We start from the raw sequence: 21,861 nt of genomic DNA, 5'->3' as shown, positions 1-21,861 counted from the left end.
AGTCACTACTTGGACCTGCCATGACCTGCAGGACTCGGACGCGGAAATGGGCAAGTGGAACTGAGCAGGCTTTGCGAAACTTTAGTAGCACGATAGCACCTCTAGCTAATGGAGTTGAATCGAAATAATGATGTAGACCCTCGGGGTTAACTGGCGAGTACTTCCAAGATACCATACGAGACGATTCATAGCAGAACGCACATTTCGTCAAGGGATCTCACAGCATCAATGCCGTCGACACTGACCAGGCATCAGATGCAGCAAGTGCGCCGATAGGGGAACCACTTGCGAGGAATTCAACGTCTTCATGGCGAGGGGGAGGTGGTTGGGTGCCAAGAAACCGGGAAGTGAAACGATGCGGGAAATATGGCTTGTCCGGCTGGCTGCATTGCATGCCGCGTATCTCTCGCTCAAGGCGCCGAGTTACATGGGATGGCATCTAGGTAGGCTCCTACGCTTGGAATCTCTCGAGTTGGAGGCAATGGGATGCAGATGCAGGACACGTCCAAAAAGTATCGGAAAAGATGATCAATTTAGTTGCAAAGATACCAAAACAACGAAGACCAAAACATGAAATCAACCAAACAATCAACACACTCAATCCCTCGTACGGGACGTTCTCGATCTCCTCCTCCCCTCCCCCTGGGCCCCGCACCCCATGCGGCGGCCCCACTGCCGAGCGCCGGCGTCGAAACCGGCCTTTATCCCCGTTTCCTCATCTCCCATCGGCACCTATAAATCATGTCATGGTCACGCATAGCATAATTGGGGGGCCCCTGGGTCTCGTTATCGCCGGAAAGATGCAAGGCTTGCTTTGATTCCCCGTCAGTGTGCGCGAGTGTGATTCCTATGGCGTTAAGGCTAGTAGTGTGGACTATGGTGCCTCTTCCTCCATGCGCCATGTCCTGCAAACCACTTTTGGCCGAGTTTCTCGCACCGCCGAGTCCCACCATGACAGAGCCCACCTTGTCGCCGATGTCATTCTCTTCTTGGCCTGTATGTTCCCCGCCCTCAGCAACACGGTTTGCTTCTCCATTGGACATCTGACATGTCTGTCCAGGAACTGGGCCGAAGTATTTCGGGATTTTCGATTGTATTTTATGACTACCCTTGATAACACAGTTTGCCTTCCCTTCGGACGCCCGGCGCGACTTTTTAGGCACGTGATAGAGCAGTGGGATGTGTGAGCGTACGACAAGTTCCTGGACGCACCATATGAAAGCATTGCATTTTCTCCGTTCAGGGCACCTTAAATCTATTATAATTAGCTTTAGTGGGCCTGGCATTCAGTCTGGGCTCAAATAACCGTCTTACACTTCTCCCTAAGTCCCTCCTTCTCCCTGAGGGTTATCATTACCGAGCCGTGCCAACATCGATATGCGACCCTGCCCATGTTATTATTGATACGTTTAATATACCTGAAGCTTGACCAACGAGGCCATTTCCCGCATTTCTTCGCCTTCAGATTAAGCGTCATGTCCAGTGTTCGAGGAGCCATGGCAGCTAAAACTATTGTTCCCTCAAAGAAATAAAGTGGTCCTTGAGCCGAGAGCTTGACGTGAAGGCTGAGCTTCAGACCTTTCGCTTTCTTCTCCTTGGTAGTTGAAGAAGAGAAAAGACGCGTCTGGTGGCTGACACGCGTCGCCCTTTTTCATGACGAGCGACTGGTGGTTGCTGTGCTGAGGTCAGCATGGGTCATAAAGCTTGGAGGCACTGCCGTTGGAAGCCGTCTGTCTGCCTGGAGGTGGTGTGCTAGGCTGAATTGCAGCCAGCCATTTGCAAAAGCAGAAGCCATTTGCTCGCATCATTATTGCTGCTGGTTATTCAATGCTACCCAATCAACTTGCTCTGGTGGTAGGCAATCAACGAGCGAGATCCTCCCCCAGTGTTGATGCCCACCCGATGCCCTGAGCACTAGAAGCTTCTTCAAATGGCAGCCCGTCCATAGCAAAAGATGAAGCCCCTGTGCTGAGATGCGCAGTAGTGTTTGTGTTTCTTAAACTCGATTGGCTTTGCCCTGGAAAAGCCATCGCACTCGAATGGTAAGACTCGTAGCTGTGGGACATTCTCGTCGATGTGAGCCAAATCGAACGGCTTACCACTTGTCCTGTCGACGATCCGTCGAGAGCCACCTTTTCCGCCCCCCGCCCCCCAATTAATGGTGAAGGCAAAATTGGCGTTGCCCTTGATCAACAGAAACATGTAGGCTTGCACCATGCTGAGCCATATTTTTGGACATTGATGCTTGTTGCTTCGGCAGTCCCTGGCCTCTTCCCAAGTCGTGTATGGAGATGACAACTTGTAAGCAGGGAAAACTTGTAGTAAAAAAAATTGTTGATAGTGCTACCGACTTCAAGCTGCCAATAGTCCTGCTCGTATTGTCTGTCGCTCAAATTACAGTCGCCTGCATGGTAACAAGGTAGAGGCGCATGTGAGTTGTTCTTTGATTGCGTTGGGCGTCTCCGTATAAGTCCATCGCTCAAATCTCTAAACACCTATCTCCAGTTGACCGTCATGGAGGCGCAAAACCTTCTTGAAGTACCCCGACCCAACGTCTGGGGAGCCACTAGCAGCATTCTGGAGCTGCCAGGTGTTTGAATAATCGATTCTGACCCTGATACTGCTTGCGTCCCTTCGTGCTAACCTGGGGATTTGAAGCGAATGTTAGAGCGAAGGTCCAACGCGTGGTGTTTGTCTTCGAAATCCTAACAGGAATACTTTAGCCTAGCAAGATAAAAGTTAGGTTAAGGCAATGTGAGCATCTATCTATGAACCTTCTGGGCCTTTAAGGCTAACCGAGCTGCTTGTACAAATGAGCCAATTTCGCTCTGCAATAAGGCTGCTGGTTAGATTTGCCATTACCATGACGACCAGAATCGAAAGCAAAACACCAATGTTGTCAGCCGCATCGACAATAGTATCCTTGATTACGCGATCCGTAACTGGAAAGCACTCCTCCGCGTCTTGGTTGAGGCAAACAACACTTGCCTGTTAAGGTTTCTCGCCGGATTGCTCCCGCACTTAGGCAGGACAGTCCAGAAATGCCAAAATTCTCTGGTCCATTGCCTAACTTCTCAGATAGAGAAACTGTATACAAACTACCCTTGGCGGGTATGAAGACAGAAGCCGGTCCGATCGGAGACTGGTCTCCTCCGGATTAGCCAGGCTGCCAAGGTTCACCTGGCCATGGTTGGTGTGGGATTCTTGTCGAAAGGCAGAAAACAGTACATCCAAGTTATCTCATCTTAGCTCTAGCAGATGCGCCATCCCTTCTGAATTCCCAAACTGATAAAATGAGTAAAGTCTGGCTAAATGCTATGTGCCCAACTATATATCTGCTACGAATGGGGGTTTGGTGCATAATACTCAGGGGCAGCTCTGCCATTCTTGGCCACCTATGGAATTTGGTATGTAAATCAAACTTGGCGAGGGGAAAGAGATAAAAGTGCATTAAAAAGCGATTGCATTATCCTACGTGTGCATGTAGAAGTGAAAGGACTCATCCGTTCACGTACGCGGAAAGGGCTTTAAGTGCTTGCCATGCACTTACACAAGATTAGTATACTTGCATACCTTAAACACAGCAGAGCAACTCATTACCGTAGTTTATCGATCTAGCTCGGGCTGGAGAGTTCTAGGGCACTGCCCCGAGGCAACGCGTGTGCGATGTAGTCGATGGCGTGCATGGCTCACGGCGCAGCTGGGTGGGGGGTCTCGATCTTCCAGACCAAGTCAAGGCGTCTAGGTAAAAAAAGAGTCAAAACATACAACACCAGGTATTCGCTGGTCGTCACCGACCCAACTACTAATCCGGCCCTCACTGGCTTATCTATGGGAGAGCGGACGGGATCCCGAGTTCTCCAGTGGGTATGGTCGTATGTGCTAGTTCATGGCGACGAAGTTGCCTATAACCCTCGAGGGGTAATACAACCAGATGGTTCATGAAATGAATGAGCTGCTATTTCTTTGCCACTGCTAGAGTTATGTGTATGCGTCGGGGCAACCTGGAGGTCAGGGTTGGAAGGAGATATCCCGGATTTGACTCGTCGGAAGCAGCAGAGGGCGGACAGCGAGTGGGAAGTCTTCTCCCTTTCTCGGTGCATTCTGGTCGTCAAGTTGAAGGACGGACAGGCCCACGGCATGAGGTTCCTTTGTTCCAGGCATTCCTCTTCGCATGTGAAGCCACATCAAGTTACATATGCCATGTGAGAAACAGGGCCACTGGGTCTCTTTGCTTCACGGCCGCCCCCAGTCGTCTGGGTTCTCCAGTTTCCAGAGAGTCTGTCTATCTGCACTCTGGTTTCTCTGCTTCATCGGCGAAGAATGGAGTGGGAAGAGAAGTGGAAGAGTCTCTGAAAACAGGGTTCCCTGATTTGGAACTTGTGAGCTGGGTTGGGATGTTGTGGCAACGAAGGTCGTGTAGGATCCTGTGCTGAGAGACAGAAGGTTGTTCTAGCGGCTGCAGCTTGCAGGTGCTATCTGCCTTGTTGTAGGTGGTATTGGCAAAAGGGTTGGTTTCTAGATGATTGCTTTCATGGGGTTGGGAAGAGGACAAACTCGTTCCCTGGCACGGACAATAGTCGCAACATTGGGCCAACATGGCTGAGTTATAGTTTGGGAGTGTGATGCACTTGTCGACACAAATACCTCGGTAGCCACGAGGCATCGTTGGATGAAGGCGGTTGCTGAGACATTGCTCAGCGTGTTTACTGTCGACCTGCATCAGCATTCTACATGGGTCTCGCTAGCTCATATATCTCGGTTGTTTGATCCGGCTGGATGCATACCGTATCATAGCTGAGAAAAACACGTGCGGGGCAGAACTTTGCAGGGTGATGGGCAGAAGTCTAATACATGCAGCACATGCAGTGTGGACTTGCCGCTTGTTTCCTTGGGCGGCTTGTTGATCAAGAACATCGCAGGATCGTCAGTACCGAAAAGAGGCCCGCGACTGGACCACAACGAGCCCGTGCAGTGGCTGAGCCGCGATAGTCTGCCGCTTATGCGAGGGTAGTTGAATCGAGGAATGCACGGAGACGCAGGTAGCGGACAGAACACTGTCCGTTTAGTGGACCAGTCCAACCGTCGAAGCATATTGAGGTGGTGAGTTGCCTGATCTCGGTCTCCAATTCAGGGTCTGCGGTGGATTCGTTCGATGGGCACGTCAGCGAAGGAAATTGGAATAAACTGTAAGTCCCACCAAGGTTTCCCACGACATGAGAACCCCGGTTGCTCCGTTTCTTCACTCCAGCCAATGACGGCTCGTTTCTATTGCCGTCTCTCGAGTCTCAAGTGAAACAATACTATGAAACATAGGATTTTGTACTACATATATACCGTATGCATCTTCGCCGCCGGGCAGACGAACCTGACTACATCACAACTACAATGGCATGATCATGTACCTCCATTGCCATTTCCTAACCGTCACCGTTAACGTGTGATTGCTGCGCGATAAAGTTCGGCTTGTGGAGGAGAACTGCGGTCACCGAGTCGTGCTACAGAGAAGTTAATGTTGGGATCGTGGCTTAGGTGGTTCGTGGCACAGAGCTGGATCGTATCCACAAATTGTAGAAAGGCATGAAACGGCGTTTCCGGGGGTGGGGAAGGTGACGCATTACCAAGGGCATCGTGAGGCCTCTTCATGCGAGTGCGAGAGTGACAGGATGGATCAAGCAGAGGGCGCACAAGCAGTGGCCAGAATCGCTAGTTGCTCATGTCATAGCAGTCGCTGCTGATGGAGTGCGACCACTCGGACGAGGCCGTTGGAAAGGACTAAACATTGATCACACTGGGACATGGGATAGATCACAGACGACACCGGTCGTGGGAAACGCAAGTGGATGATGCTTTGGACGACGGTTGACTCTGTCGGTTGTTGAACTTGAGACCGGACTAGTCGTATTAGTGACACATAAATATTCCGGAATGCCTTGTGGCTTTACCCGAGAGAGTGACGGGCCATGTTCCTTCACCCTCCTTGCTCTCTGTCCGCATTGACAGAGCACCGACGAGGTGGTCACAAGACGCGGTGACCAAGTCTTCAAATAATCAACTTGTGAACGGGTAAACGGCGACTTTCGGACGATCAAACGGGGCAAATTATCGTAAGCGCACGTCATTGTTAGAGATATTTGGAGAAATATGGTGAGACTGCTGTGCCATGTTTCGGGGTCCTGTTTGGCAAACAGAATACGGGAAGATCGATGATGCCAGCTGGTGATGGTAGTAGCATCAGGCCCGGTGAGGCATCATCCCCGTCTTGTGGCTCCTGCCAGCTCGGGCAACATATGGCTTGGACTGTAGCGGCAAGGAAAACAGGTGCCGGGTGGCACGGCTTCCTAGGAGAGGCCATTGGAATTACAGTCACGTTGTGAAATGGAGGGATTGTCCAGCACAGTGCACCCATCGTCCGAGGTTCAGCGACGACGACGCGTTAGAGGCTCAATGCTGCTGGCGGCACAAGTGGCCAAAGTACACAGAGGACATCTGCGTACTCGAGCTCGAGGCCATGGCCTTTGTGCAATTCAACTTCTGACCCTGGGCTGTAATTGTCTCGACGTGTAGTAGGCCCACGCAGTCAACCAAGATTCTGTGCTTCTGCTACGAGAAGCAAGTCGTCACAGTGACATACTGTTTAAACTCTGCAGTGCTAGAACACGACAACAAAGCCCCGGAAGAGGGAACCGCCGTGTGTGTGTATGTGTGTGTGCATAGCAATACCCGGGATCCGGGCACGATGATACGGATTTCAGTGGAAGAGCCAGCAAAGCAAGACTGCAAGGGCCACCGTTGCTCGACTTTCACAGCCTCTTCCGTTGTTGGTGTTACCAATTGTAGCTCCATCGGTGTTGCAGGGTCCTCCCGCAATGGCCTGGTTGGACGCGGATCAGGGCAAAGCGCCGCGTACTAATGGCAATAGGTCATGTGCCTGAGGCAGGATGGCCAGAAATGCAAACACGCGTGTATATAGTAAGGGTAATTTGAGCTGCTTCAGGTAAGGAAATGAGAGAGATTGGTGTACCGCCAGGTCGGGTATCTGCTCACGGACACTCGGCAGCCGCCAACCGAAGGCAGGATCAGAATGGGAAGTCAATCGAGGCGCCTCCCTCTTTCCGGTTGGTCCAAGGTGTACGAACATCAGACCAAAGTCCAACACACAGACAAATACGAGAAGTGGTGGTGTTTGTTGTGGTCTCGCGAGCTTACGTATCTTGGCATGGCTCCAGGCCCGTGTTTTCTCTTCGCATGAGAAAAAAACGAAAAAAAAATAAAACCCAGAAGAGCTTCAGGAGACTTGTCCAAGCAGGTCATCATCAATCTGCAGCATGCATCCCGTCTGCAAGGTCCCGGACTGCCCCCCCCCTGTATTGGCTTGCATTGATTGGGTAAATTCGGACACAAATGGAAGACGAAGACTAAAAAGAGAAGAAATGGAAGAAGAAAGGGGTCGCTTGGCCCCAGACCAGGCGGCCCCTGACAAGCACTGAGATCCCGGCAGAGCCACGCGGGCGGAAGAGAGCAAGAGGGTGTGGTGCGGCGGCGAGCTACTGCAGTGCTATTGCTCTTATCAAGTCTTCTCTACGCAACATCTGCTCTGTGGAAGCCTCGGCGGGTAGAGCAGTAGAGTAGAGTCTGCAGCAGAAGCTTCGTGGGGTCTCAATGATTTGGATGGTTGGGCGTGTGAGCGTCATCTACCACCAGGAAAAGAAGGAATAAAACCCCCCATGCTAAAAAGAGAAAGAGGGAAGGGAAAAAACACTGTCGTCACCGGCCGTTCCCTGCCCTGGCTGACCGATACGTTCCTGTTGCCAGTTCGTTCCCACCCCCGACCCTTTCCTCCTCTCCTTCTCCTACGAATACTTACTCTTTTCACCCCCGACGTCAGGAGCCGTATTCTCCGGCATTCGTGTCTTGATTGTGACCATGTAAATGGTAGTGCATACCAGGTATATCGGGACTTGACGCCCAAGTGGGAAGCAAGGCCAAGAGACTCTCCGGTCTTGCCGTTCCAGCAGCTTTATTGCGCCCGCAAACGACCACCCGCCCCAGACATGCTCGCCTTAGCACCACGGATATAGATGGCCTTCCGCGACCAGATCTCACCCGTCGCCACTTTTGCACCGATTTCATCCACACGCTTGCCTCTCACTGTGCCATTCTTCCCTGTTCGCGACCACGCGCCTCCACCCCTTCTGAAACGGCCTGACGCACCCCAGGGGCTTCGCCCTCGACCCTCGATCCTCGAACCCTCGGGCCCCCCTCTAAAGCTCTCCTCGCACCACTCACGCATCGCGCCAGCCTGTTCTGCCCGCTGCACCGCTCGAGTCCGGTTTTTTCACCGCATCGTAACCCCCAGTCGTGTCTCCACTGCTTCGAGAAAATCCATCGAAGGGTCATCCATCGTCCTACCGATCCATCTCCCAGACTCTCTGTCTCGCCTACAACCGTCCGTTCTTTCCCCCTCCCACCATCTGCCAAGGTACCTCACCTATCCTTGCTCTGACTTGCTCGCCTCTCCCGACCGCCCTGGCAGACAACCGGGCACACCCTTCCAAGCTCCAAGGTCGCACGATTGGCACTTTACATCCTGCTTGTTTACTCCTTCTCAACTACCCCCCCTACTACGTCTCTCTGACCACCACACGCACACACACACACACACATACACGTCCGCCCGCCCACTCGTCCGTCCGTCATCCCATACATAAACCCAGCTCCCCTCCCCGGCCGCGCCAGTCACAGCCCACGATGTCGAACCCTACTCCAGCCCAGGAAGAATTCAACGCTTTGCTAGCAGCAAACTCTCGTGACACTAGCAGAGTCCACCCCGAAGACCGTGACTACGAAAGTCGCGAGCAAGACAGTCTTGACCTTGACGAGGAAGATATCTACCGCAACTCCCAAATCGACTCCGCCATGCGCATCCCATCTCTCGGCCACACCGGCTCGGACTTGAAGCTGCCCCCCGCCAGCTTCGACGCCGGCCGTACCACCGGTGTCAAGGGCGTCATCGCCGATGCCCGCAACTATGAGAACGCTCGCAAATCCTCCTTCATGAGCCGCGCGCGCACCACGGTCCGCCGCTCCATTTTCGGCCTGGATGGCCTCAACTCCCAAGCCCCTCCGGCGCACAAGAGCGAGAGCGAATCAGACGAGGGCAATGCCAGTGACTCGGCAGATGATGACAGTTTTATGCAACAATGGCGCGAGAGCCGCCGGAGAGAACTCGAGAGCGAGTCCAGCAAAGTCATCAGGAACCGGAGAACAAGTCCCAGTGTTCGCATCTACGGACGCCTAGATGCAGTCGACGCCTTGGGCTACCTCGACGCCATTGAGAAGGTTGCGCGGGACACAGTTGTCGTCGTATATGTCTATGACCCCGAGGTGAGCTCCTTTCGTACCTTCAGTTTGTACAAGATCGGACATTAATAGTATACCTACAGTGTGATGTGTCCTCGACAATAGAACATGCCATGATGCCGCTCGTATCGAAGCATGCGACGGTGCATTTTGTCAAGGTACACTACCTTGACATTGAGTTTGATAACGCTGCCGTGCCGGCCATCCTGGCATACCGCAATCAGGGCGATATGTTTGCCAACCTGACGGGCATTATTGAAATGATCCCTGACGATGAGATGTTTGGCACTGACACGCTGGCACGTCTTTTCCACCAGCACGACATTCTATGACACATCAACATGAAAAACAACCCAAGACAAAAAACAACAACAACAACCTCATCTCTTCTTTTACGATACCCCCCATTTTGCAGCGCGCCATACATCGCGAGCATAACGGTCCTCTTTATTGCTTCATTGCATTGCTATTTCGGGCGGCCTTCTCTACTACTTGGTCTTTTTGGTGCGGAAACGGAGTTTCTATGGGATGTTCTCGTCGTCTTCATGACAGGACAAAACCCTTGATATTTTAATAATGACGGGAGGATGTCTATGTCGGATATGGCGGTGCCTCGCACTGGAATCGCTTTTGGCAAGGGGCGGGGAGGGATTTGGATCGGTTGGAATCGGGATCTGGAAGATAATGATACCAAGATCTGGGGGCATGGCATCAGTGTGAAATGTACATTTGGATTGCTTCTTTTTGTTTTCCATTGAGAGGGGGAGGAGCAATGCTCTGTAGAATATCAAACTCGCCCACCGCGATTTTCATTACATGATATCACAGCCCGGGTGTACTATTGTGACTGTATACTGGGAGACTGTTGCCAACTGTGTGAGAAGGTAGTGAAAGCTACTATTTGCTTATTCATCGACCGACTCTAACCACTATATCTCATTCCAGTAACACAATAGTGCTTTTTTACTTGTATAAAAAGAAAAAGGAAAAAGAAGGGGGGAAACCTCCTGGCTCTATCATGAACTCTGGAAAGCAGCATTTCCAAAGTATAATTGTCATGCAAAGACCATTACGAAAGCCAGACAGGGCTGCCGACTGGTGAGGACAAAGGAAGAAGAAAAAAGGAGACCAGACAGAACCGGGGCAGGGACAGGGAACAAGGTCAAGGAACACGCCGAATATGCATTGTACCGGTATGAACGATCTTGAATCTTCAAGACCACCCCCAAGTGAGACTCTGGGGGAGGGCGGGGGGCTAAGATTGGAACTAGCCTGTGTGATCTCCAGAGCCGGGGGTCAGAGTGTCCCAGGCAGGCATCGAGGCAAGATTACATGTTCCCCCCTTTCCGATTCGAATTTTCCAAAATGACACAAACCCGGGGAATAAGATTTCGGCTAACGTTCCGGCTAGGGAGGACCATTTTTCTTTCTGCAGATCCCGTCTGACTTCAACATTTCGATCTTGGGTTCCGCTCCCCATCCACGGGCCGTTTCTGTCTGTCCTAGCGACTTCGGGCCCTTTACTACGGAGCAACGCCAGGGTCCTAGATCACGGCAAATTTCGCCCTTGTCCACCCACTCAGCGAGATTTGGAGCGAGGGGTGGATCTTTACTTCCCTGTTCTGCTGGGCGAACAGTAAAATCGCAAAGAGGGACATCGCCACATGGGTTCTGGTAAACCTCTATCCCCTTTGCTCCTCTCCACTTAGCAATCCAAGGCGGGCTCTCTGGCACTCATGACTCACTGGTGAAATGTACTACCAAGTCGTTTCAGCCCAATGCAAAGGGGACGACACATTCTCATCTACCTCAGACATGAACCTCGGCCACCACCCATCCGCGCTCGTCTTGCCACACAAGTCTGAGCTCGCCATCCGTCAGGTAAGATGGAGCAGGCAACGGCGGCATCCGGGCCCAGGACGTTTATTCTTTCGGCTGGCAGCGTAAGAGGGGGAGTTCGGCACCTGGCACTTATTCGGGGGGTCGGGGGCACCGGAAGATACCGCGACTATCTAAGTAGGGGATCTGAGCTGAATGCCCACGCTGTGAATATAGAATCTCTTAGTGCGTTTAGTAAGATTACGTTTCTGATCATTGCCGCACTGCCTTCCGGGAGGTTTAAATGTATGGATCTCCAACAGACGTTCCTCATTTAAATACGAGTGTTTTCCAGGGGCTTCTGTTTATTGCATTGATCTGTTCGTAGCAGATTTGGAGGAATCGTGGTCGAGATAATGCGCTGGCGCATCCCGAGGGACCATAGTAGAGGTGAAATAAGGCTTCATGATCGAGAATGAAATATGACCTTCAAGATGTGCTAAATTTAGGGCATTAATAGTGGAGGAAGTACACGAATTCTGGTTGAAGCATGATCTGAGGAGAGATGCGATAGGATCATTTTCAAGTATGCGTGGTCTGCACGAGTTGCGCGCCGCTAGTCCGTAGGAGCGTGAATCATAGGCAGCTGCTGTAATTTAAGTACCTCTGAGATGAACGGTGTTGACAACACATGGTTCTGAGTGACCCGGGTGCCATGGAAGATATCAGATTATACGGTAGTAGGATGGTCGTACGTTGAAATTGTAATGGGTAGACAGTCGAACTTCCGTGTATTATGCATACGTAATTGAGGGTGAGAAGACGTGGGTTGGGTGAGGTTCGATGTCCCACTTTTAATAGACTGGAAGGTGCACCGCCACATGTGATTACAAGCCAAGCCACACGCCTAATCCGCGCCAGTAGCTATGGAGCCATGCTCTTGAGCTAGAAACGGGGTTCCTCGTCCGAAGACCCCATGTGACCTCGATAAGAGACAAAAGACGGCAGGACGCGAAACAGTCGGGACACTCCTGGAATCCCATAGCCAAAGTCCAGCCTGGAGCCTCGTCCCTGGCCGGTGTGGCCTGTTTAGTGCAGTCTTACATTTGCAACGAGGCTGCCGTGCTACGTGGCGACCTGTTTGGCCTATCTCAGGCGGGCCGAAAGTGACTTGACCTGTCTACATTGGATGGCCTGAACTTTAGGTTGGCACCTTGCCGCAGTCTGCGAGGGGATGACTCGAAACTTCGGGCCTGAGACGGCAGCTTGGATGTATAGCAAGGTTGGTCTGGGCGGTAACAAGAAGAAAGCAAAGTGCTGAATAAGTCTCTGGAAGAAAGGTCAGTCGGGCTACGGGAGGATGGAGAGAAGAGGCACGAAGATAGAGAGAAGACATGGGGAAAGAACGAGGAAAGGAGAGAGAGAGAGAGAGGGAGGGAGAGAGGGAGAGCATGGCATGGCATGGCGAGCAGGAGAGTCCCCCAAGCCAAGATGTGATGTTGGGAGAGGTGCGGACCCCCCTCCGTCACGATACCAGTTGGGTTGGGTTAGTGCCAACAGCGGTTCCAGGCGGGGTGATGGTGGTGGATAACCCCACCATGCCAGGTCGCAACGGTGCGGTGCAAGTTGCAGCTGCCATCAATTTCCCCTCCCAAATGGCCCCTGTTTGTTATCGATAAGAGGTGCAATGATGCGGATATCCTGTGCGAGCTGCAAGCAAAGTGGGCGGCCCATTTGTCAGTGACATTCCATTTCAACGCGAGCTTTCCCGAGCGACGCAGCGATGCAGCTTTACTACCAAGTGCAATGTGTCCGTCAAGGTGAAATGGGCGCCATCTTTTTCGTCTTCACCTTATCCTGATGGACCTGACCCCGCCCCCACCACCCCTCCCCTAAAAACCACATGGGCAGGCAGCTGGCAAGAAGTGCACACTCCTCTAGCTCACCAAGAGGCCAGCCAAGCTCAGACAGGGACGCTGAGCTGAGGGCGATTTATTCTCTCACCTCGGTCGGATGCGCCTGCAATGTGGTTGTGGTGGTACCTGCCCAACCGCGCCATGGCGCCTTCCCTGGTATGACTGCCTGCGTACCCTGCCTCGTCTTCGCCTTACGGTTGGTTGGCTTTGTGTCTTTGATGGTGCGCCCAGATGTCTGTCTCTCTCCGCACCGTCCATCCATCCATCCATCTTTCGACCCGATTCCCATGCATACAAACTGTCAGCTTCATCCACCACTTTTCTCCTCTCCATCCAGCCCTTCCCACCCGTCTTTCGCCAAACAGGACTGACTTGACTGCCCTTCTGCAAGCCCGCACAATCAATCCCTCACCGTCCAGAAGACTCCCCCGCCGCACCGCGCTTTGACGGCTAGGCCAAACGTGAGCAACGCCAACCAGTTAGTATCATGTACCTTGTCTCTTATCTCTGTCGCAACCTCCTGATAGCGGCAGCCGCGTGACGTCTCAAAGTCACCGTCACCTCCGATAAAGCGACCGCCGCCATTTCATCCCATCTCGTCCCCTTACTTGCCTTCCCACGGCCCTTACCACTTCCCCACCCCGCGCGCCCTGGTCCCGTAAGGCAGCACGCAGCACGCAGAACGCAGTTCGCCCCTCCTCAGATTCTCGGTAAGGTGGGACACCTAGGCTGGCAAGCAGGAGGCAGGCACAGGCAACACCTGCCGCCGACACCGACGACCGGCCACCGAGGAATTAGCCTTTGACGACGTCCCGTCACCTACCTACCTACCCTCACTTCACCTCAACCATTCCTTCGCACCTTCCCAAGGCTCCGCCAGAGTTAGTTGATCCTCTTTCTCCTCTGCATCCCCTGTCCTTTGCCTCACCATATTCAGCTTTTCAAACCCAGGTCGTTTGCCCAGAAACTCACCCGTCTGCGTCTCTTGAGCCTGCCTGCTGTGTCAGCGCGTCACCTGTTCCATCTCCCGCTTTACCCCTCCATCCTACACCACTGCCTTCTACCACTTCCACCACTCATCGTCGCCGACCTTCAACCCCTCTCGTTTCTTCCAGCTTCCCGACTCTTCGAGGTATGACGGGATAACATAAAGACTGACCCTTGTTATCTCGTTATGGAAGAGCAGTATAACGGCGATCCCACCCGAGCCGTCGACGCAGACACCGATCCCACCAGCTCAACGACTCTGTCGTCCTCGGAGCTGACCCTACGCTTTCCCCGCCCACAAGGCAACCGCCAACTTGCGAGCTGGATCTCCTCCAGCGAGCCCGACATCATGAACCCCACAGGTGCCCCCGACGATGTCGGTCCGCTGGCCGAGTCGACCTATGAATTCATCAATACCGATGACGAGAGCCAGGATGGCCGTGCCACCGAGGCCGAGTCTCTAAGCTCTTTCGACTACGCCCGACCTGACGACGTACACAGCCTTGCCGGTACCGAGCATACAGAAGACATGGCCAACCATTCCGATTCAGACTCGGACGATGAGGAGAATGCAGCCGAGGATAGATCTCGGGCGTCATCTATTCAATACGCCGAGCAGAGCCTCCTCAGCCCGTCTTCTCGCGTTGCTACGCCGCCACTTGGCGTCGACGGCCCCGCCGATATATCAAATCAACACACCCCGTTGGTCCAGTCCATCGAGTTCGAGGAAACACAAGGCCCGATTTACTTCAAGCAAGTATCGGTAAAGCATACGATCCACAGCTTCACCGAGAAGCAATCGGCCTCTATCGCCTATACTCTGGACTTCCCTGACCAGACCAAGCGTCTTATTGCCGCGGTTCGTCAAACCATGGCCCCCCAGTTTCTGGCTACCAAAGAACCGCTACGTATCATATACACTGGCAGCCATGCCGCTCGGCACGACATTATTTATAAGATCTCATCGGCCTTCACAGCGTCCGCCTCGGCAGATCAATACGGCATCAGTGAAGACGACGGCATCTACAACGTCGTCCCCATCTCGTCATTCGGTTCCGCCAAGGTCCCCGAGGTCGAGCTCATGAAAACGTCGCAATACCAAATCAAGGTTGAGAACTGCACGGCAGCCAAGGAGATAGTCTACCAGGGGGAGCGCTTCCCGGGCGAAACTGTCTATTCTATCACCATTGACAGTGACCGGACCTATCAGTCAGCGTTTGCCCCCAGCGGCTCTACTATTGAGCCGGCGTGGCACCTGCCTCATGTTGCCATCTTTTACGTCACCGAGAACGACGACGAGACTGCCCGAAAGACCCGCGACGCTGCCTGGCAGTTCATGCAACGCCACGCTGTTCCTTGTATCTTCATCTCCAACGCGGAGACCTTCCACCAGCCAACGGGCAGCTGGAACAGCATGGTCAACCCGCACGCCATACATTTGTGCGTGGAATCCTCTGACCGTGCCGTGCCATCCGTGAGGCTGCCGATCGACCTTACGTCCTTCCTGAATATCGATGCCCGGCAGATGAACCGTAACCTGGCATACCTCACTGGCCTCTACGAAGCAGTAGACGAGCCCAAGAAAACAGACAACTCCGAGTTCTGTAGTCGGTCGATGAAGATGTTCCGCAACATTTGGCAGTGCGTTGTTGAAGCAACGGAGGATGGTGACCTATGGAGTTTTGCCCAAACCATCCTTCTGGGTTTCAGCGTCCTCGCAGCGGCGCTGCTCTGCAACTACTACATGTCGGACGCACATAACCCTGCTCTATCGACCGTGCCGTCTCTCGCATACTCGTCGGTACCAGTCGCCCCCACGGCGTCGGCACCTGTATCCACTTCGACTATCACCATCAACCTTACTTCCACAACGACGATTCGGGTTCCCCAGGCGAAGACATCTCCCAGCAACACAGCGGTGGCCCCCTTTGCAGAGCTTGCAGACTTCCTTGCCGACAAGTTTCCAGAATCTCACAAGGCATATGTCTGTTCAGCGGAGAGGTACAGCCGCAATGAAATTCTCATCAAGATCCCTTCGGGCACGAAGACGTCCTGGCTTGCCAAAGACTCCATCACCATTGATGTCCTCAAAGGCGAGAGGTCTGTTAAGACCAAGTTCTCTTCGATTGACGAGGGCATTCTCATTGAGATCCCCAAGTCGGAGGCGTTCGGACTCGTCACCATCGCCGTCAATACAACCCGGAAGCCCAAGATCAACGAGAGCTTTCTCGTTGACCTCGGCAAAACCAATCTCGAGCGATGCCTTGGCTATGGCAAGTTGGTTGCGGACCATGTCCTTGATGCTGTAAGCAACGCTGCACAGCGAGCCGAAGGGCAAGCTATGAGCCTGGCAAGCTTGAAAGACTCAGTCATGGCGGACGCGAGAGGACTGTCTACCCGCATCAGCACAGAGGCCGCACGCACCGCAAATCTTGTGAAGGACTCATGGAGCCCTGCTTCGCTGTCCAAGAACTGGCAGAACATTCGACGTTCGCGCCAAGTGCAGGACCTGCGGGACCAGGTGGGCATTTTCGTTACGAAGGCTCAGATCGGATCAAGACTCTTGGTGCTGAAGGTCTTTCAGAATACGGAAGAACATGGTACTTACCTGGAAAAGGCAAAGAAGCACATGGCAAAGCTGCGATCAGCGGCGTCCGAAGCCAGCAAGCAGCGGCTGGACAAGGAGCGGAAGGAGTTGCGAGCTCGTCGGAAGAAGGAGCGTCTGGAAGCTAGATGCCAGACGGGCTTCTCTCGATGGACGCAGCAGTGCAAGCAGCAAGGCTAGCTCTCTCTGCTTTACGTGCATAACGAGATATCTGGAAGGACGGATAAGGACGGGATACGGATTGGACTGGAGTTTCGGAGTGGGTTATTCTGTAATGGCTGTCTCGTCTTATTTGCTTCATTCAACCGCAACTGTTTAGCTATTCATCACTTTCCCCTCTTCTCTCCTCCCCCCCAATATCGGTTACATATGCGATTAGGACGGGCGAGGCGCGCGCCGACAAGGATCCGGTGTCTCTTTCGCCTCAGGGCAACCGGGCGGTTTTCATGAAATGGACAGACAGGATCGATAGAATACGAGCAGGCTTCTGCAACGAAATCTTGTAATTTCTGTGAGCTACTGTCCGTGCCTGAGTTTTTGCGATGAGTGCTGTTGTCCAAGCTTTATCCCGAGTCGGCTGACTAGTTGGGCAAGTCTTGGGGTACGTCATAGAAGTTGCACGCTCACCGAGGGATTAGACTTCTGTGAAATAACTTGAAGGGCTAAGAAAAATGGGCGACCAAAATCCCACCTGTGTTTGGAGACGATAATGAACAATCCAGTAAATTATTCTGTTCAATAGTGCGGATAGGGCCGGGTGATGACCAAGATAGCGTAGAGATTCTCTACTCCAAATCAGGGACTCCCCGGTGGCAAAGGCAGCGGGCTTGATGATTGGCCGCGCGAATCCAGCTTGGGCTTTTGGCTCAGGTCAATCCCCACAGGGTCAGCACGAGTATCAAGTACCTCTTCTCGGAGTTTGGCCTGGGGGATACTTGCAGGCCACACAGCATGACACCTGCCTGGGTACCTAACAGCAGGTGCAAGGGCCTGGCCCGCCCGACACCCCTCTTGTTGTTGACTTTTGAATGAGGGGCTGTCTTTCCTCATTTTGTCCAACCCACTCCCAACTTCACCTTACTGAGGAAACAAATTCATCTTTTGCTTCCCACCTTTCCACCCCCCTTTCACGCACTGCAGAACATACCGCTACTAGCCCTGGTAAGTGTTGTGCTTTTTAGCCTTGCTCCCCTGCAGTCCTCCAGCTGCTGGTCTGGATGACGAGCAGGCGATGCTCCCTTCTTGACTCGATGAGGGGCAGTTTAGGCGGTAATGCAGGATTCATGAGCTAATGATTTTTCCTCTTGCTTTTCTACCCGCAGATCCAAACATCGTCACCCTTTGCTATATACCACTTTCCTCACAAAGCAACCAACAACATGTCTGCTGCCGAAGCCACCGAGCCCAAGGTCGAGGAGACCAAGCCCACCGAGGTACGAGACGCCCCTTTTTGTCGCATGCGCTGTCGCCCGCCAATCTCACGACGAGACCCGAAGCTCACCCCATCCCCCCCCGTGCCTCGCGATGCGCACACCCTCCTCCTAGCCCGCACCGTCGACTCACGATATATACTTGAACGTTTGGGTGGCTAACTCTTTCCGTCCGCAGACTACCGGCGAGGCTGAGAAGCCCGTGATTTCTTCCTCCGTTTTCTCCATGTTCGGAGGCGGTGCCAAGAAGGAGAAGAAGGATGACGAGGACCGTGGCGACAACTCCGGCAGTGCCAAGGCTCAGCGCGAGGCTGCCGCCGCCGAGAAGAAGGATGGCGATGTACGTCTTACTCCCATGTTTAAATTTGCCGTAGCAACTGCGCATGTATTTTGAGATGCTAACCTAGTTTCGCAGGCCGATGAGGAAGCCCCCGAGTCCGAAGATGTCCACTTCGAGCCCGTCATCAAGCTGACGGAGAAGGTCGAGACCCAAACCAACGAGGAGGCTGAGGAGCAGCTCTTCAAGATGCGCGCCAAGCTGTTCAAGTTCGTCAAGGAGACGACTGAGTGGAAGGAGCGTGGCACTGGCGATGTCCGTCTGCTGAAGCACAAGGAGAACGGCAAGACCCGCCTGGTCATGCGCCGTGACAAGACCCTCAAGGTCTGCGCCAACCACTACAGTATGTGGATCTAGCGATTGAGTCTGTGTTTCGACACTTGCTAATCTTCATAGTCGTCCCTGAGATGAAGCTCTCCCCCAACGTCGGCTCTGACCGCAGCTGGGTGTGGAACGCCGCCGCCGATGTCAGTGAGGGTGAGGCCGAGGCTGTCACTCTGGCCATCCGCTTTGCCAACTCTGAGAGTAAGTTTTTTGAGCCGTTGCGAAATCTTTGGAGTAAGCTAACGACAAGCAGACGCCAACCTCTTCAAGGATGGCTTCCTCAAGGCCCAGAAGGATAACGAGGAGCTTTTCAAGGCTGCCGAGAGTGATGCTGCCCCCGCCCCCGCTGAGGAGTCTTAGATTTGCCAGCGCCCCCAATGTCGATGAGATGAGGATGGAAGACCCCCCCCAAATGCGCCGGGCTTTCATAGGAACTGCCCCCTGCACCATTACCGAAACTAGCACTATTGTCAAACTTGTTTTTACATCCCCCCCCCCAACACGTGGCAGGCTGGATCACTTCGGTGAGGAGAAGCTGGAGAGTGCAATGAGACTTGCACCGAGTGGTGTTTGTTTTCTGGCATTTGAGAAGTGGATGGATAACATCAAGGCTTAGGAACAAGACACTCTACACAGCACAAATCAACAAGAATAAAGTCCCTTCCCATTTGATTAGACATGCACCATCAGCAAATAGACAGGTAGAATCATACCCCTCCCTTCTACCTTCAGGTCTGCAGATGCTGGCGTCTTTGTCATTCTATGCTCGTGATGCTCGTGATGCGTGCCAGGCAATCTGCTGATGCTGAAAAGAGTTGTATGTTGTTTGTGCCGGTACTAGTTGCCATTTCACGACTGGGCTTTCTTTGTATGTATTGAATGAGTGATGTATAGCCCGGGCAAGCAGGTGTGACGGCTATTCAATTAAAGTCCTTGCTTCCCCGCAACACGCTTCACGCTTGCACGCGGTGAGCTTTCCAGCCACACCCTGGGCGTATGGTCCGAGCGTCGCTCTCAGCCTTCCAGTCCCAAACCTCCAAATCCCAATCTGGTGAACTTCACACACCAACTTTGCTGCTCGGTGCACTTTGAAACCCCGCCTGACCACGACATACTGCTTCAATTCCTTGGGTTTGCTTGCGATAAACGTCCATCATGATTGTCGAGGTAAGAGCTTTTGTTCATCTAGCTCCGTGTCGTCGGCGCGCTCTGTCGCGTCCCTATGCGACATCATCGCCATCCCGTCCCTGCCTATCCATCACCCACGCGTCGACAGCTTGCGCTGCCGGCCAGGCGATCATGGTCTGTCGTCAAGGCAGCCTGCGCGCCCAGGCTGCGCGCAAACATCAATTCTTTACTCTCTTGTCTTGTTGACTTGCTCTCCTCCTCCACCTTCCCAAATCTTCTGGCTACACACGTTGTCGCGAACTACCACCATGGCTCCCCGAAAGGCTGTGGCCCAGAAAAAGAAGAAGAAGAAGCCCTCTTCTCGGGCTGCTTCGTCTCGCTCAACCGCTAACAAGCCTATTCAGCGCAAAATCAGGCTCGTCACCGAGCAAAATGTCATGTAAGGGTCCCCCCAAGAGAGCTCCTTCCTCTTCCGAGTCCGAAGCTAACCTCGCTCTTTTGCTCTGCTTCCAGCGAAAAACCCTCCCCCGTCGAAGATTTCCCGATGCGAAAATGGTCGATCGTTCTCTACGTAATTGGCGAGGATGGCGAGGAGCACCCGGCCGACTGCTTCCAGAAGGTTGTCTACAACCTCCATCCTTCTTTCGAGAACCCCACGCAGAGTTCGTACACACCACCTTCTGCTGTTCCTTCCCATAATACAGCCCGCTAATGGCCACTCTTTACTCCAGCTTTCAGCAAGGCTCCCTTCAGGTGCGAGAACGAGGGATGGGGTGAATTCGACATGACGATCGACTGCTACATCACCGAGAAGTCGAAGCAAACCCTTTCCCACGATCTGAACTTCGCCAAGAATCGCTATGATGCCGAGCACACCGTCTCCTTCAAGAACCCCTCGCAGGCTCTCCAGCAGATCCTCCGCGAGACCGGTCCTCTCCCCTCGGACGATGACCGCCTCAAGAAGAAGGGCGGCGCCGGCAAGAAGGGTGCTCAGAAGTACGATTATGAGAAGATCGCGCAGGCTCTTGAGAAGCTTGACGAGGACGACTTGCTCCGTGTCATTCAGATTATCAATGATAACAAGACCTCGGAGACATACATCAAGAGTGATGTTGATGGTGAGCTTACGCCTGCTTCCCCTGGTGCAGACCTTTTGGCCGGTCAGTTTTCCTTGCGTTATAGATGGAGGCGTCGACTTGGCACCGGCACTGCAAGGCGAAACATGACTGACAACGTCATAGCGGGAGAGTTCTCAATCGATCTCTACACGATGTCGGATCAGATGACCAAGCTCTTGTGGGACTACTTGGTGAGTAAACAATACATTCGGCTCTAGACGCACCTGAGCCTAGGCCTGGTTTCTTCGGACTATATGGGATGCATGCCCGCGTGCGCAAGGATCGATTGGACTGGACATGGGATGGGACGTGGACTGGCCAGACTACAAAGACCGGCCGCTAACCACGACGTTGCGCCCTCGACACGAAAGAGCAAGAAGGGCCTCGTCAGCTAGGTTACCCGTCACTCGCGAAGATCAGCTTCTCCTCCACTTCCCTCGATTTCCCCACGCGAACCGAATCGAATACGATCTGACAGACGAAACCGATGAATGGGTTCTCACGTGAAGGGCTGTGGTGGTGGCACTAGGCTTTCTGTTTCGCTTTCCCAAAGGCATTGGCTAGGCGTTTACGGCTCCATGCTTTGATTTTGTTTGGTTGTCCTTTGTCTTTCTATGTTTTTGTGTGTGTGTGTGCGTGTGCGTGTGTCTGTTTATGTATGCCACCAAAAAAGCACTCGCGGGGTCTTGCGTGCATGCGAAAGGTATCATTTGTATCTGGATCTGTAGGAGGGTCCGCAACGAAGCTACGACACTGGGCGAAGCTTGAGAGAAACGGGAGACGGGCGCGGGGCTAGACGTAGGAAGAAGACCCGGAGGCGTCTCCCGGTTGCCTC

At 53.2% G+C, this 21,861-nt stretch overlaps 4 protein-coding genes across 4 annotated transcripts; all 4 read left to right on the top strand.

Moving 5' to 3' along the window:
• Positions 1-8,751: 8,751 nt before the first annotated feature.
• Positions 8,752-9,695, top strand: EsH8_IV_000149 (thioredoxin-like protein; the record flags this gene model as incomplete). The annotated part of the gene is made up of 2 exons (XM_083265039.1): positions 8,752-9,387; positions 9,447-9,695. 2 exons carry the CDS (start codon positions 8,752-8,754, stop codon positions 9,693-9,695), a joined length of 885 nt encoding a protein of 294 aa, XP_083123934.1.
• Positions 9,696-14,271: 4,576 nt separating this feature from the next.
• EsH8_IV_000148 (uncharacterized protein) lies at positions 14,272-16,869 on the top strand (the record flags this gene model as incomplete). The annotated part of the gene is made up of 1 exon (XM_083265038.1): positions 14,272-16,869. One exon carries the CDS (start codon positions 14,272-14,274, stop codon positions 16,867-16,869), a length of 2,598 nt encoding a protein of 865 aa, XP_083123933.1.
• A 1,199-nt stretch (positions 16,870-18,068) lies between these two features.
• EsH8_IV_000147 (Ran GTPase-binding protein YRB1) lies at positions 18,069-19,140 on the top strand (the record flags this gene model as incomplete). The annotated part of the gene is made up of 5 exons (XM_083265037.1): positions 18,069-18,122; positions 18,298-18,459; positions 18,535-18,799; positions 18,853-18,981; positions 19,034-19,140. 5 exons carry the CDS (start codon positions 18,069-18,071, stop codon positions 19,138-19,140), a joined length of 717 nt encoding a protein of 238 aa, XP_083123932.1.
• A 795-nt stretch (positions 19,141-19,935) lies between these two features.
• On the top strand, positions 19,936-21,421 carry EsH8_IV_000146 (yeats family-domain-containing protein; the record flags this gene model as incomplete). The annotated part of the gene is made up of 6 exons (XM_083265036.1): positions 19,936-19,947; positions 20,313-20,347; positions 20,422-20,570; positions 20,640-21,026; positions 21,150-21,217; positions 21,398-21,421. The coding sequence occupies 6 exons, from the start codon at positions 19,936-19,938 to the stop codon at positions 21,419-21,421; spliced, it is 675 nt and encodes a 224-aa protein (XP_083123931.1).
• Positions 21,422-21,861: the final 440 nt, after the last annotated feature.

The sequence above is a fragment of the Colletotrichum jinshuiense genome, chromosome 4 (assembly GCF_051148585.1).
Source record: "Colletotrichum jinshuiense chromosome 4, complete sequence".
Lineage (NCBI taxonomy): Eukaryota > Fungi > Ascomycota > Sordariomycetes > Glomerellales > Glomerellaceae > Colletotrichum > Colletotrichum jinshuiense.
This window is presented reverse-complemented; position numbering and strand designations above follow the sequence as displayed.